The sequence below is a fragment of the Pseudopipra pipra genome, chromosome 27 (assembly GCF_036250125.1).
Source record: "Pseudopipra pipra isolate bDixPip1 chromosome 27, bDixPip1.hap1, whole genome shotgun sequence".
Taxonomy (NCBI): domain Eukaryota; kingdom Metazoa; phylum Chordata; class Aves; order Passeriformes; family Pipridae; genus Pseudopipra; species Pseudopipra pipra.
The window spans coordinates 779,544-795,272 of record NC_087575.1 but is presented as its reverse complement, the minus strand read 5'-3'; the positions used below and the strand labels follow the sequence as shown (position 1 = coordinate 795,272).

General features: G+C 48.0%; 1 protein-coding gene across 1 annotated transcript; it reads right to left on the bottom strand.

Annotated features, from left to right (window-relative positions):
* Positions 1 to 9,799: 9,799 nt before the first annotated feature.
* On the bottom strand, positions 9,800 to 10,769 carry NFILZ (NFIL3 like basic leucine zipper). Its single transcript, XM_064637192.1, has one exon. The coding sequence runs from the start codon at positions 10,725 to 10,727 to the stop codon at positions 9,852 to 9,854; it is 876 nt and encodes a 291-aa protein (XP_064493262.1). The 5' UTR covers positions 10,728 to 10,769; the 3' UTR covers positions 9,800 to 9,851.
* Positions 10,770 to 15,729: the final 4,960 nt, after the last annotated feature.

Below are 15,729 nucleotides of genomic sequence, written 5' to 3'. Positions count from 1 at the left end.
AGCCCCAGAGAGGGCTGTATTTGCAGCACAAATCCAGCTCAGCTTCTTTAGCTTTGGCAGCAGAGGCAGAACAGCACAGCCCTGGGAGTGGGACCTTGGCTTGGATTTAGGCTAAGAAATTAAAACCAACCCACAGAGTGTTTACAGGAGGTGAATTCCCCTCTTTCACAGATGTCCAGGCTGTAGGTATGTGGTCAGTGAGATGCTCTGAGCACCATCTGCCTCCCCCACATCTCCCACCTCAGCCCCTCCTGCAGTGCAGCCACATCAACATCCTCTGCACCCTCAGTCCATCACCAGCACCCTCAGAGCATCACCAGCATCCTCAGTCTATCATCAGCACACTCAGTCCATCACCAGCACTATCAGAGCATCACCAACATCCTCAGAGCATCACCAACATCCTCAGAGCATCACCAGCATCCTCAGTCCATCACCAGCATCATGCAAGCAGTGAGAAAATAACATATTTTAAAGGAAATCTCCCAAATTCTACCCAGCTTGGTAGGGAGATTCCTTGCTACCATAGCTGGGGGCTCAGGAGCCTCAAGCCCTGTGGTTGTGCTCCAAAGATAATTAATCCTCTTGTGACAAACACGAGGCCACCCGGGACTCTGGAGCTGGTTTTGTGTTACTGTGCAGTTGTTCAGAATTTTGGGGCCACTGTGGGGCTCAAACAAGTCCCTCATTTCACCCCCACACACCTGGGACACAAGCTGTGGGCAGATCATGCTTAATTTCACAGTGGTGTTTACCAAAAAGGATTATTTTCCCTGTTTCTTCAAGGCATGAAATAAATAATGCAACAGCACTTCTATTCACTTCTGGATTTTGTGTTTTGCTGTTCCTCCCTCCTCATTTTCAAGCTTTTTTTATTCCCACTGCTTTCAAACACTGAACAATTCAGGAAGATTATTTATGCCAGCAGGAAAAATGCTGAGACAAATGAGGAAAATTGCCCTGGGTTAGACAAAATAAGAAAGTTTTGATATAACTTGTGCATTAATAGACCCAGGTCATACAGAGGATGAATCCGTGGTGCCCTCAGCCATGTCTCACATTCCCATTTGGTCCAGAAGGAGATTAAGAAAGACAGACAGTTACAGTAGGAATTAATCAAATAATCCCATCCAGCTCCTGGCAAAACATTCCATAGAAAGGTTATTTTGTCCTGAACACCTCCTCCATCACCACATTTTCCAAGCAAATTACAGTAAAGAGATTCTCTCTCTCTTTTATTTTGGTTACAGAAATAAATAGGTGCAACTTCAAATTTAAACCCTTGACATTTTGGGGGGTGGAGGGAGGGAAATGCTGACAACATGAAAACCATTATCAGCTCATGTGGCTTTCACCTGCCAGGGAGGAAAAAGAAAATTCCCTCAACAGCTGTAATTGCTGATGAGCAGGAAAACTGCCCAGGAGGGATTTCCCTGTCCTTTAGCTGGAGTGCAAAGAGTGCAGAGGCAGCACATCTGGAGCTGGGGGTGACCAGGAGGCCACATCTGGATTGCTGCATTGACATCCTGTGACTGAATTCCACAGGAAATCTGAGGGGATCAAGAAAACCCTAATTTTTTTCCCCTGATCTCTTCCAGAGGCGGAACCTCCAGCAGCCAGAGCCATGGGTCTGTGTCACCACTGAATATTCAGGGTTATGGATGTGGAAACCCAGCAGAGGGGTCAGAGCAGGGGGAGGCTCAGTGCATGGAATCATAGAATCATGGAATATCCTGAGTTATGACCTGCAAGAATCATCCAGTCCAACTCCTGCCCTGCCCGGGACACCCCAACAATCCAAACACTCCTTGTCCAAACGCTCCTGGAGCTCTGGCAGCCTTGGGGCCATGCCCATTGCCCTGGGGAGCCTGGGCAGTGCCCCAGCACCCTCTGGGGGAAGAACCTTTCCCTGAGATCCATTCCAAAACTTCCCTGGCACGACTTCATGTCATTCCCTGGGGTCCTGTCACTGGTCACCATAGAGAGAAGATCCGGGAAGAAACCCAGCATAGGAAGGGGTCTCAGATTCCTGACAAGCAGAGCCTCCTCTCCTGTGCTCAGTGTCCCACCATCTCAGGCACAGATGTGGCTGACAGGGCTCTTCCCTCCTGTTTGGGGGGATATGGACACACAGGAACAACCACCAAGCTCCTCACACCTCTTGCCACAATGCAACTGGTTCATCTGCAAGCAAGAAATCCTCTGTCAGGCTTCTCCTTCCCCTCTCCCCCGGGGTGCAGATGACACCAGCTGGACATCAAAAAAAGCTGCATTTTGTTGGGCCAAAGCACCACCTGCACATGGAAGGGTTGGAAGGGACCTTAAAGATCTAACCATTCCAGCTGTGCCCCAGATGTGAGGGAGGGGGTTGATCTCTGCAGGAACCAGTGCTGAGCCAGCCCCCAGAGCTCTGGGTCCATGGAAAGAGAGGGATAGAACAGCAGTACAGGAATACCAGACAACTTCCAGGTTTAGCCCAGCACAGTAAGACCTGAGTTCTGGAGAATTTGCAGGATTTCCAGGAAGGCTTGGATCACACTTTAGTCCAAGCTGGTTGTTGCAGCCATCACTAAATGAAGGAGCTGGGCAGAAAGAAGCAGAAATAAAGACACCACAACCCTGAGTGATGTGTGTGTGAGAAGTGGAGCTCAGCACCCTGCTCTGCCATAGCCTGAAAATCAGGAAAAAGACCCTCGTCAGCAGGGCACTGGGACTGTGTCTGCCCCAGTGAGCCAGGGCTGCACCAGACACAAGGAGAAGTTGGGGTGGAAACACCTCTTGCTATAGGTTTGGGGGCCAAGTTTGAATTTGGGGGCCTAGGTTGAGTTTAGGTGCAGGTTTTTCAGCTGTTCCTTTACCCCACCCAGCCCAAACACATCACAACTGGCATTTTCAGTGCCTGAAAAGAACAAAAATAAGAACCAGGCAAGCTTGATTCATCCTGGAGTGTTGCTGTCTGAATAGTTTGTTTGAGGTTCCCTCTGATGTTTCATCACTGCCCAGGTATGAGTAACACTGAGCCCCAGAAAGGAGAGCTTGTGGCCTTCAGAGGAACTGATATGAGAAACCTGGTTGAAGAGGAATAACTCAGTGTGTTCACACTTCTTCAGTTGCATTTACAACATCATTTCTACAGGTTAATGTAAAGGAAATCTTTCTTTTTCTCTTATTTTTTTTTTTCTGCACACAAATATGAATTTAAAAGACTGAGAATCTGATAAGAGAAAGATGGAAGCTGGAAGGTAGTACATAAATATTGACCTCTGTACCCAAGACATTTCTAATAATCACTTCATCTTAACACATTTTTGCACATTGTTGCTCATAGACAAGGATATTTTTTGGTAGGATAAGGAATTTAGACAGAAACTCGCAGTGTTTTGCATTAAAAGGAGCTAAATTGCATGATCTGCTTTATCTTTTGCAAGTCAAAGGGTGGAGCTGCAGTTCAGGTGACACAGGAGGCTGAAGGGCACCCCAGATGTTGGCCAGTGGGTGTCTCAAGATCATTTCTTCAGCCTGACCTTGCAGTGAAGGATGGACAGAACTCACAGGCATTTTGAAGTTTATCCTCCCTAAATCCCCCTGGGATAAATCAGGCCAAGAAGCCCATGGCCATGCACATCTCCACCACAGGACTTAGTCCCTGCAAACCCAAAACCACAGGCACCAAAACATTGTCTTGTGCAAGTTACTGTGCACTCAGCTCTCACCAAGGTGCTGAGCACCACCTTTTGCCTGTTCCAGTAACAGAGACGTAGGTGGGCATGAAAATCCTGCCTGGTTTCCTGGTGGTATTTTACAAACAGCCTCCAACACCCTTCCTGTTAAAACCAGTTCTTCTAAACACTTTTCCAAGCTTTCACAGATGGTGCCCAAACAGCCCTGGGGTAACTGAGCCAAGAGTTTGCAGAGTTGGTGAGACGTGCAAAGCACAGGCAGGGGATTTATAGGGGCTGCAGGAGAGCGTGCGAAGAAGGCACCTGGATATAAAGATAAGGGTGAAGTTCAGCAGGAAAGAAATAGGGGTGTGATCCAGCAGCTCAGAGCAGAGCAGATCACACGAGGATAAGGCCAGAATGAGATAAGAGGTAGAAATGCTCTTGCTGCCTGTGGTCACTCAACCCAACCCCACAGGATCTCTCTGCTGGAAACAAAAAAACCCAGCCCCAGCTCCAGTGTCCATAAGCTGTGACTCCCCAGAAGGGTTGGACCATCACCTTCCCGCTGCAAACAGCCCCCCAGGCACCAGGAATCACCTCCAGACTGGGATTTGGAAAGAAACCCAACCCTCTGCTCTCAAAGGATTTCGAAGCAGCTCCACCTGGCCGAGCTGCACTCCAGGCCCTGATCCTGCTGAGCTCACCTGGGATTTCTGATAGTGGAAACACCAACAAAGAACATGCTGATTATTTTGTTTTCCACTAAAAGATCAACCCTCTTATCTGGAAATAATCTAGGATTCACATAAGATTAAACTGGAAGGCTCTTATAGGATGGGAGAAGGGAAACAAACCTGAGGCTGAGAAACATTATTTAAAGAACATCTGACCCACCAATGTAAGAAATGCCACTGTACTAAAAACACAGCAGTTTAACAACAACCCTTTCCCCAAACCAAATTCAGGTGTGAAATTAGAATAATTACTTAAATTTAATATTTATTCATGGTGAGCCCTGTACATGAGCATTGCAGGACAAAAACAAAAGCTGCATGAAAACCAATCATTTCTTCCATTGAAGACACTACTTTTTCACTTCCATTTACAGCCACAGCAGTAAATTCTTCATGAGAGCCCTTGACTTTTGGGCTGCTCAAAATCAGAGAAATTTAGAGGCAAATGCCAAAAGATATCCCCAGTTCAGCCTCCCAGCTCCCTGACAAGTGTTAAAATCCCCTGGTCTCCTGTGTGAGTGGGGGACACGATGCAGTTCCTTTCACAGATGATTAACACTGATAATTGTATATAGTTTGGAATTTTCCCTCCTAAAGGGAAAGATTCAATTTAAAACAGATTTTTGGAGCAGGATTGCCCTTACAGGTGCAACCAGGAGCTCCACAGTCTGTCACAGGGTCCTCTGAGTGCAGCATCTCTTTCCAGAAGTCATTGCTAACTTTTCCTCCATCAGTAATGATTCAGTTTGGGTCCTAAGCCTGAGCTAAAGGTCATCATTAACTCATGCTCTTAAGGGAAGCCTCTGTAGTCATTTCTCTGCCTAATACTGCAAAGTGTGACAAACAGAGCCTGAAAGGTGTGAGATTTGTCAGGGGGTTTTGGAGTTCATCAGGTGACAGAGAAATTTCCTTTTCAGAGGCACAGGGATGGAGGAGCACTCGGATCAGACTTTGCCTCCATCCAGCTTGTGTCCAAAGCTGGTGGATGCTTTCCAAAAACCTGTGAGAGCAGCAGCTGAGCTGAGCCTGCTGAGCTTTGGGGTGTCCTGAGCTAAAGTCTCACCACTGCTCAGACTAATCCTCCCTGAAATACTGCTTTGTCCTCATTTATATCCATGTTACCACCCCATCCTGTGGCAATAATTTGCCTGGTTTAACCACATGCTGCATAAATAAAGTACATTCTTTGGCTTTTTTTCTTAAAGCCTCTGCCCACTTTCACTCGTTCTGCGTTGTGGAAACCAGTGAGCAATTTTCCCCTGCTCAGGTTCTGCAGCTCTCCCATTGATGTATATTTAGATACCTGTAACATGTCCCTTTCTTCTTCCCATTCTGGTAGACAGATTAAAAAATACTAGAACAGTTTTCCAAAGTGATACAAACAAGAAATATTTTCTTTGTCTTCCCCTCTTGAAACACACAGAGGTTTTTTTCTTATATAACACTCAGCCCAGTAATAACCAGCTTGAAAACTATATGAGATTACTTTGGAACAAGACTAAAGAATTAACTTCGAAGCCTGAGCAGGAGCAGAAACAGCTCAGCTCCCTTCCAGGCAAGGCTCACAGCCACCATCACCTGAAACAATCAGTACAATAAGGACTCTTCTCTGAGGATGTTACTAAATGTGGGATTTGGGGATGGGAGAATGGATAGAGATGGCTGGATCTCCCCCAGGTAGGAAACTCTTCAGGACAAGGAGAAGTTCAGGTGTGGAGGGAGAGGAAACACCCTCCCCTGTGGATGTCCTCCAGGTGAGTGGCCCTGGAGGAGAGGAAAAGCCAAACCTGGAGCAAGAGAAAGAGTGGAAAAGGTTTGTAAGTAGGTGTGAGCTGAGCCAGATGTGGGGCCAGGGCTGGCTCATTCCATAGCCTTTCCTTCTCTCCTGCTGCTTTTCCTGCTGTCCCACCCTTCCTCTCCCTCCACGAGGGCCCAAAAGCTCCCACTGCCATGAACCCCAGCTCCAAACCGTGTTTGGCCCTTGGTTTGTGCAACAGCAGGGACACAGCAAACAGGAAATGTTACTCACTGCTGCATCATTTTCAGACCAACTCTGCCTGCTCCCCACAAAAATGCACCTTTGGGCACCTGCAAGTTTAAATCTCTCAGGGCTGGCTCTCCCTGGGCCCCAGGCAGCAGGTACAGTAGGGTTAGGAGGGACAGCAGGATTAGGATGTAGAGCAGACTTAGGATGTGCAGCAGGATTAGGATGTACAGCAGGATTAGGGGGTACAGCAGGATTAGGAGGTGCAGCAGGATTAGGATGTACAGCAGGATTAGGATGTACACAGGATTAGGAGGTGCAGCAGGATTAGGATGTACAGCAGGATTAGGGGGTACAGCAGGATTAGGAAATACAGCAGGATTAGGATGTACACAGGATTAGGGGGTACAGCAGGATTAGGAGGTACAGCAGATTCTGGGGGCCACCCTTTCCCTGCAAACACCAAACCCACCCTCCAGAGCAGGCTGAGCTCCCTCACACCCACTTGCTGCCCCCTGAAACATTTGCAGCACATGGAGCCTGCCCTGCCCAGTCCTGAGAAAAACTGATCCTTTTCTCAGGCAGGGGGCAAACCCATTTATGGGCAGAGGAATCAGGAAGGTGTGTGTGCCCCACAACTCACTTCATCTGTGCCCTGTGCTGCTGCTGAGCAGGGCTTGGCTCCACAGGGTGGGTTTCTCACACTGGCTGTTCCTGAGGAGGGAATTTCCGAGTGGATACAATCCCAACAGACAGGCCAGGACACCGCTGGCAGCTCGTGGAAACAGTTTTATTAGGCACACGTTGATGTGTCTCCAGCCCAGGTGACCCTTTGAACAGCCCTGCCCAGCCCCGAGAAAAGCTGGTCCCGCTGTGAGGGGGATGAGCAAGAGGTGGGAGGAGGCAAAACATTTTCTGAGCCCCCTTCTTGCTGTGGGCTGTCCCTCCCAGCTCTGAGGGGAAGAGAGGACAGAGGGAATGAGCCAGGAAATGGAACCACTTGTGGTTTCTTTTCATCTGAAAGCATCACTACGTCGAGTTTCACACCTGAGGAGCTGTTGCCATGCTCTGGTTTCCCCTCATGGCACTGGGTACAGCAGAGCTGCCCCCTCATGCCCTGGCAGCCGCGAGCCCGAAGCTCTGCCCATTCCTCTGCACCCATCTCAGCACAGAAATGGGGGAGATGGACAGGCATAGAACCACAGAATATCCTGAGTTGGAAGGGACTCACAAGGACCATCCAGTCCAACTCCTGGCCCTGCACAGACACCCCAACAATCCCACCCTGTCCCTCAGAGCGTTGTCCAAATGATCCTGGAGCTCTGGCAGCCTTGGGGCCGTGCCCACTGCCCTGGGGAGCCTGGGCAGTGCCCCAGCACCATCTACTTATCTTCTGAAATGAATCCCCAACTAAATTAGAGGGTGTTAGAAATTCAACAGTATTTTATTGTAGAATTAAAGTTAGTGCCTGTGTGCTGCTGTGGTATTTCATAGTCTTTTTTATTTCTTCCAATGTTGAGCCAAAAGAAGTCCTGAAATATTATACCATTGCTTGAAAAATATTTGTCTTGTAGCCTCAGAATATCTAATTGGTTTTTAGTAAACACTGAAAAATGTCTTCTGAAGGGGAAGGGGAGGAAATGAGGATATTTAGAAAGCTCCAGTGTCTGCTTTATAGATGTTGTGATACTTTTTAAAAGGTTTGCTGTCTTCTGTCCTAAAATTGCAGCTTCTTGCTCATGAGAACCTGTTCAATTTTAGTATTTTAGGAACTGTCCTGCCTGTGTGTAAAGAGAAGCTTCTTAAATATGTCACCTTCCCTAAAATATCTAAAACACAGATAAAACAATCAAAGATGATGGATGTTTCATCCAGTAACAAAGTCAGAAGGGTTGGTCTTTGTGGGATATCCCTACAAACAATGGTGAGCTGTGTGAGAGCCCCACCCCACCCCACCAGCAGTGTGGGGCTGCAGGAGGACTCTGGGGTGAAGAAATGAGGGTCCTGCTGTGAGAACGGAGACACAGACGTGGGGCAAACACATTTATGGGCAGAGGAATCAGGAAGGTGTCAGGACTCGCTCCAGACACAAAAGGAATAGGACAGTCCTGTGAGCAGCACAACTGGTGAAGTGAAGACTCCCAGGATCTGAGTTCCCGGTGTCATCTCTGGTTTCCTTTAGGGCTGAGCAGACAGTGCAGCTTTTCTGTCATTAGGAACACTGTAGATTGCATGAAAATGTGTGCTTGGGGCAGAGGAGAACAGTTTGGAGTTGCTTATTCACTTTGAGATGTCTTCCATCAGGCTGGGCTGATGGAATCATCGGGTTGGGCTGTGTTTGTCCATCATGTCAAAAAATGTTTGGACACAGCACCATCCAAACTACATCAGCCTCCTTTCCTTGGGAAAAAAAAGACAAAGCATGAAAGAACTGAGGATAAGAAGTTATAGCTATGCCTGGAATGTATCCCTGAGAATTATCTTTGGCTGGAAAACTGAGGTGGCTGAGGAACAGCATCAAGTAGGCTCTAGAACCTTCTGCGAGGCTGCTGCTCACTGAGGTTTTCCCAAAGGCTTTCCTGAGGTTTTCCCAAAGGCAAAGCAGTCAGGATGGACAGGGAGAACATCCCTGCAGATATAGGAGTACATACACTATGTGCAACACGTGCATAGGTAAAAGTTGCCTGTGTTTTCTAAGGGAAATTCCCAAATATAAAAAGCTCATTTTTTAAAATGTCTTATTTAAAAAGTAAGAAGCTAAAGTAAAATATTTTTTGCATTTCAATTTAAAAAAAAGTAGAAAATTTAGTCTTTCAAAATAACTGTTGCAAATATAAATGAAACTATATTCTGGACCACACTCTGCATGGTCACAGAGAAAGAGTTCATTGTCTCTGAAGATAAATTATGATAAACTGTGAATAAAGTGGACAAGGTCCTGCTCTCCTTTCATGCCAGTGTAAATCCATAGTCACAGAGTCACTATCCCATTTTATTTTCTCCAGGGGTCTGAAGCTGTTTCCATCAATATTTTCCCATGTGGAGCAATCAAGAGTTGAGGCACAACCTTGAAGATGAAGGTGATGATGAAGCAAAGATGATTACAAGGGTTGCCACCCCAAGCACCTGCGATTGTGTTATGTGGTGTGGGAACCACCTCCACTGTCTTGGCACCTTCCTGCCCCTTCACACCTCCCACTTGAGCTTGTTGTGTCAGCAGAGCAGCCAGGTGGTACTCGGGGACTGCAGGGTCTGACAGTCTCACCCAGCAAGAGGAACCCCATGGCCAGCTGCACTTGAGCTGTAGTGGAGCAGCCCAGGCATAGAACCCCCATGGCATTTCTGCAGAGCAGGAAAAATCACATCCCTCTTTGAAGAATAAGACATTCCCCTCCCACCCCACCTTTCCAAACCCTTCATGTCTTTCCAAAGTCTTGCACTGGCCTCGTGATGGGTCATTCCTCTGCTGCCTCAGTGGGAGTCCAGGCCACCCTCCTCCAAACTGCTGAGGGCTTTGGTCTTAATCCTGAGCTTGTGAGGGAGGGCGGCATGGCTTCGGCCCTTGAGGTGATCCTCAGAAGGGCAGGGCAGGCTGCAGGGGGGCAGTGGAGAAGTCTTGGGTACTTGTTGCTCATCATCTTCGTCCGACACAGTGATGCTGCTTTCTTTGCTCCCCTCGGTGGCACTGGGGGAAGGGCACAACAGGCAGGAGCTGCCCGACCAAGGCCAAGGGAAGGGGTATTTATCTGGCCAGTGGTAGCTGAGGAATGGAGAGCCCAAGGATGCTTCAAGACTTTTTGGCTGCTGGAGGCCCGGTGTGTCCACGGGAAGCGGCTTCGAGTCACACCCCAGGATGTTTCTGGGCGGGCCAAAGGTTTTGCAGGAGAAGTCAGCAGGTTCCACCACTCTGGGCATGAAGCTCTTCCGCACAGGGAAGCAGGACTCTGCCACCAAGGGCTCCAGCCCACGGAGCGGGGAGGTGGCCCTGTGCCCTCTGAGGTAGATCCCGAGGGGGCGGCCCTGGTAGGAGGTGGTGTCCGGGCTGATGAGCCCGAAGCGCAGCTTGAGGGAGAGCAGCTCCATCCTGAGCACGGCATTCTCCTTGCTGAGGGCGGCCAGCTGGGTCTCCATGGCCACGTCGTTGAGGCGCCGCTTCTCCCGCGAGCGCTTGGCGGCCTCGTTGTTCTTGCGCCGCTTCTCCCAGTACGTGTTGTCCTTCTTCTCGTCGGGCATGAACTCCCGCTTGCGCCGGGAGGCACCGCCAGCCTTGCCTAGCAGGAGCTGGGCCTTGTTGGGCTGGAGAGTCAGCTCAGTGACGGAGCTCAGTGGGGCCAGGAAGTTCTCCATGGTGGTGAATGCGGCCAGGGCTCTGCCAGGGTTGGAACACAAATATGGTACCACTAAAGGGTCACAGAGTCATGAAAATATTGAGTTGGAAGGGACTCACAAGGATCATCCAGTCCAACCCTCAGCCCTGCCCAGACACCCCAACAATCCCACCCAGCGTTGTCCAAACGCTCCTGGAGCTCTGGCAGCCTTGGGGCCGTGCCCACTGCCCTGGGGAGCCTGGGCAGTGCCCCAGCACCCTCTGGGGGAAGAATCTTTCCCTGAGATCCAACCTGAGCCTGCCCTGACACAGCTCCAGCCATTCCCTGGGTGCTGTCCCTGGTCCCCCCAGAGCAGAGCTCAGTCCCTGCCCCTCTTCTGCCCCTGCCCCGGCAGTTGGAACTGCACTGAGGTCTCCCCTCAGTCTCCTCTTGTCCAGCTGAACACACCAAGTGCCCTCAATGTCCTCACACAGCTTCAAATCAAGGCCCTTCACCATCTTTCTTGCCTCCTTTGGATGTTCTCTACAACACAAGCTGTTACCACTAAAGGTTCATTAATGTAATGAATAAATTAATCTTGCCACATGGTTGTTTTGTGTCTATTCCAGTCATCCCAGTAGAGCACCACACACATATAAACTGGGGACACTTGCCCTCAGTTATTTCTCTCATTTTGGAGCCACATTCTCAATGTATTCAGATTCTGCTGTATTAGCACATCAATCACTCACATCTCACCAACATCTGCAAAGTCCAGCACAGGACACCCAAAAATGTGTGTGACTGAGCAGAGTTAAACCCCACATATTTTGCCGACTCAGGGAACAATCACGAACATTTTGTCTGAGTAACTTCAATCAAGATAACAAAAATTAGTACTTATCTCCCACTAATCTCCAGATGCCTTACAAAGGAAATAAGAGTCATTTACCCCTGGTTCACAGATAAGAGAGGCACAGGGAGAAGAACTGATTTACCTCAGTCACGTAGTTGAGTCAGCAGCTGAAGCAGGATTACAAATCCATTGAGTGGACTCAGCCCCCAGATTTCCCCAAAACCCCTTGTCCCACCCTGGAAAGCTGGATTTGGTGAAGTCTGTGACTTTGGTAGATCTGTAAGCAAATCATAGAATGGTTGGGTTGGAAGGGACCTTAAAGATCATCTTGTTCCACCCCATGCCATGGGCAGGGACATCTTCCACTATCCCAGGTTGCTCCAACCTGGCCTTGGACACTTCCAGGGATGGGGCAACCACAGCTTCTCTGGGCAACCTGTGCCAGGGCCTCCCCACCCTCACAGGGAAGGATTTCTTCCCAATATCTAATCTGAACCTATTGTATTTCAATTTGAAGCCATTCCCCCTTTTCCTGTCACTCCAGGCCCTTGTAAATATTCTCTCTCCTTCTTTCCTGTATCTCCTTCAGGTACTGGAAGGCCACAATTCCAGCCTGGAACCTTCTCTTCTCCAGGCTGAACAATCCCAACCAACAGAAAGCTGGGCCAGAGGGACAACCACCATGGAGCCTGATAAACCATCACCTCTACAGGATTGCCCTAAAATGGTAAAGAAAGGCATGATTGTTTCACTTTGATTAGCAGCTGGTGCACTGGGGCTTTGGCCACGTTTCAATCCCCACAGCCCTTGCACAAGGCCCTTCATTTCAGCCTCCTTCCTGTCGGGACCCAAAAACACCAATGCACAAATGGTGGCCAAGATGCCCTCCCCCCCACTATTAGCACTGAAATGCACTCATGGTTCACCAAATACACCAAATAGACACAGTAGCTGTTTAGAGAACTGCAAAGTGCTTTTCTGAGTCATGGCACAGCATCATCGAGGTTCCTGGCAGGGCTGCTCACACTGTTGGGGTGAAGAGGCCTGGCCGACACTTTCAGCTGAAAACTTACCTACCATCTTACCCCTAAGAAATGAAATGTTTTGTGCTGAAAAGTGCCCAGACTCAGAGGAAAGAAACCAAAATAACTTCCAAAAGCCAGCCAGAAATTTCAAAGAGCTATTTAAGAGTCAACAGAAATGGAGATGTTTAGAGGTACCGGTGAAGTGAGAGCTCCAACTCTTCTTGGCTCGCATGGGTTTGTGCAGCCAGATGCTGTGAGCTGTGAAATGTGACCTTCTGCAAATCAACAGGGCAAATCCACATGACTAAGAGCCAACCTTCTTGTTAAATCAATTTATTGTGTGACAGATGTGAATTGCTCTTTCTCAAGGAGTGACAACCATCCTCAAGCAAAAGGCAATAATCCCAAGTCATTCAGGATTTTGAATTGCAGAGTCTGTGTGTCCCTCTGAACACAGAAGAGTGAACAGAAACAGAAATTAGGATGTTTGGATGCTCCACTTTTCTTCCTGAATGTTCACATCAACACAAATCAAAAGAGTTCACATTGGGTGTGGAAAGTAAATAATTCCTAAACACTGCCCAGTTGTATTTTGTGTCTGGAGGTTTTGAAAACTTCCGGGGTTCTTCACTTTCAAAGTTTCATGTAAAAAGATCACATTTAAATGTGGTCAGATTTTCCAAGAGTAACTAGTGATTCCATAAGAATCCAAGTCATAAATCATAAAAAGTTTGGAAGCAAAATATAGAATCATAGAAAGGTTTGGGTTGGAAGGGACCATAAAGCTCATCCAGTGCCACCCCCTGCCATGGACAGGGACACCTTCCACCAGCCCAGGTTGCTCCAAGCCCCGTCCAACCTGGCCTTGGACACTTCCAGGGATGGGGCAGCCACAGCTGCTCTGGGCAACCTGTGCCAGGGCCTCCCCACCCTCACAGCCAACAATTTCTTCCAAATATCTAATCTGAACCTCCTCTCTGTCAGTTTAAAGCTCTTCCTGAAAATCAGATCCCTTTTTAAGGTATCCCAAGACAGCACCCAACAAATGGGGCAGAAAAATCAAAGTGTGAGGATGGATGTGAAGGAGTTCCACCACACACACACACGGTTACACACACCCTGTACAGCAGAAATGTCAACACCGAGCCGAAAACTGCTGTAGAAGCTCTTTGATTAAATATTCTGCTGATTGCAGATGAAATATCAGCTATTTATTTATGCAGATTTAGAGACCTTCAGAACTGGCAGGTTGTCATCAACAGTGATCTCTGCACAACCTAGACCTGCAAAACAGACAAATCTACATTTCTTCACCCTCTAAGTTTGCTCAGTGTGATCAGTTTTGTTCTGGTTTAAATCAGGACAAGTCCCACGCAAGTATTCTCTGTCCAAATCAGTGGGATTTTGTAATTAAATACATTTATTTAAATTTATCAACTGTCCTCAAAGAGTAAGTAAAGGTTCTGAGTGTAACCAAAACAAAGAATGTCCTTTAGCACAAAGAAGTTTGGGGCAATTCCTTTAGCTTTCAATCAAAATTTCTTCTGAGCTCAAAGCATCAAAAGGAGAATTTCAGCAAGTGTACTTGTGGTTTCTCACAGTGTCAAGAGGCAGAAATACAGGGTTTTTTCAGGGTTTCCTCACTTACAAGGAAAGTTTCAGGTTAGGATGTGACATGGCTTGTTTGTCAAATGAGTCAAGGATCAACAGGTGGCTTTTTCTCTGTGTAAACTCGTCACCCAAAGAAGACAAAACGGGTTGTTTTCTCCCTGTCCTTCTCTTTCTCCTGGTGCTATAAGGAGATCCTATAAGAAGTTTCAAGGTCATTGCACCCAGTATTCCCTGTCCAGTAGAGCTGGGAAGCTTGGGAAATAAAAGGGACCCAAAAGAGGCATTTGTGAGACAGAACAGGAAGTCACAACGAACCTGAACGATGAACCTTCCAGAAAACTCATTTTGTTTAACCTTTCCCACGTTTGCTCAATCCCTCACACTCAAACTGGCTGTGCCAAGGTGAAATTTCCTTCAGACCCCAACACTTGCAGCAAATGGAAGGGAAATAGTGAGAAGTAAGAGTCGAGTCCAGGGAGCCAAACCAGAGGGAGGACACAGCTCTTCTGGGTTGGAGGGGGGAAGGTCTGGGAGAAGGTTGGGTGTGGAGTGGGAGGCAGGAGAAGTTCTTATCCGAGGCAGGATCTGGCCTTTTAAGGTCAAGGAATGAAGGCTTAGCTGGGCCAGTATGTGAAAGCATCAAGGCTTAGGCCACAGAGTCTAAACTCTACCTGTTATTTATATCTGCAGCCCACAAACTCACACCTATGCCCACACGACGAGTGTCTCGGGGCTCTTCTCGGGCGCAGCCTCCAGCAGTCGAGTGCACAAAGTGACATTCAGCCCGTGCCCACAGGGCTGCTGGAGACCTTAATATCAGCAATGACAGCAGAACATTTTGGCCGAGGGCATTATGCAACCAGTGCTCTCTAAAGGTGCTTTGGTATGCGTTGCTCCTGTGGCCAAAAAGTGAAAGACATTCACCACCATCCTGGCAGAACACGGGCTGTGTTCTGTGTCCTCTGCACCCCCAATGGAGAGGTGGGGTGATGAATGCTGGGAAATGATGGCATTCCTTCATTTTTCACCTCTGATTTGCACTAAATCTACTGGATCTGGTCAGACAGAGCATCTCTCTGAAGCTCTGCTTCTCTGGGGAGCAGCCTTGGAGCTTTTCCAGCCTCTCGCATTTCTGAGCAGGCAGAAAACAAGTCACATTTTTTTATATAAAGACTGTTAAATACATGAAGATACACAATAAAATTATCCTTATCACCTCTACAATGCATCTGATCAGCTGTGATGGGCTAAATGTGCAATGTCCTGGTTGAATGTGCACCTCTGTGGCAGTGAGGACGTGCTGGACTGAGGGGTTTGTACCTGCTCTTCATCTGCCTCGTCAAAATATCCTCATTTCTGCTAAAACTATTTCCTTACACTGACAGAGGACCATCTTAGGGCTCAGCCTTCAGTGAGTTGTTCAAACTTATCTCTCTTTCTTTCCTTATCTCCCCTCTGAGCAGCAGATAGGAGCAGACTGATGAATTGTGCTTTCCAGCAGGTTGTGCAGAACCCTCCAGAAAAGACTTATCTCTCACAGGAACTGATTC

What these genes read in the sequence shown, in the direction of transcription:
- NFILZ (XM_064637192.1), bottom strand. Translation starts at nt 10,727, where the DNA reads ATGGAGAACTTCCTGGCCCCACTGAGCTCCGTCACTGAGCTGACTCTC.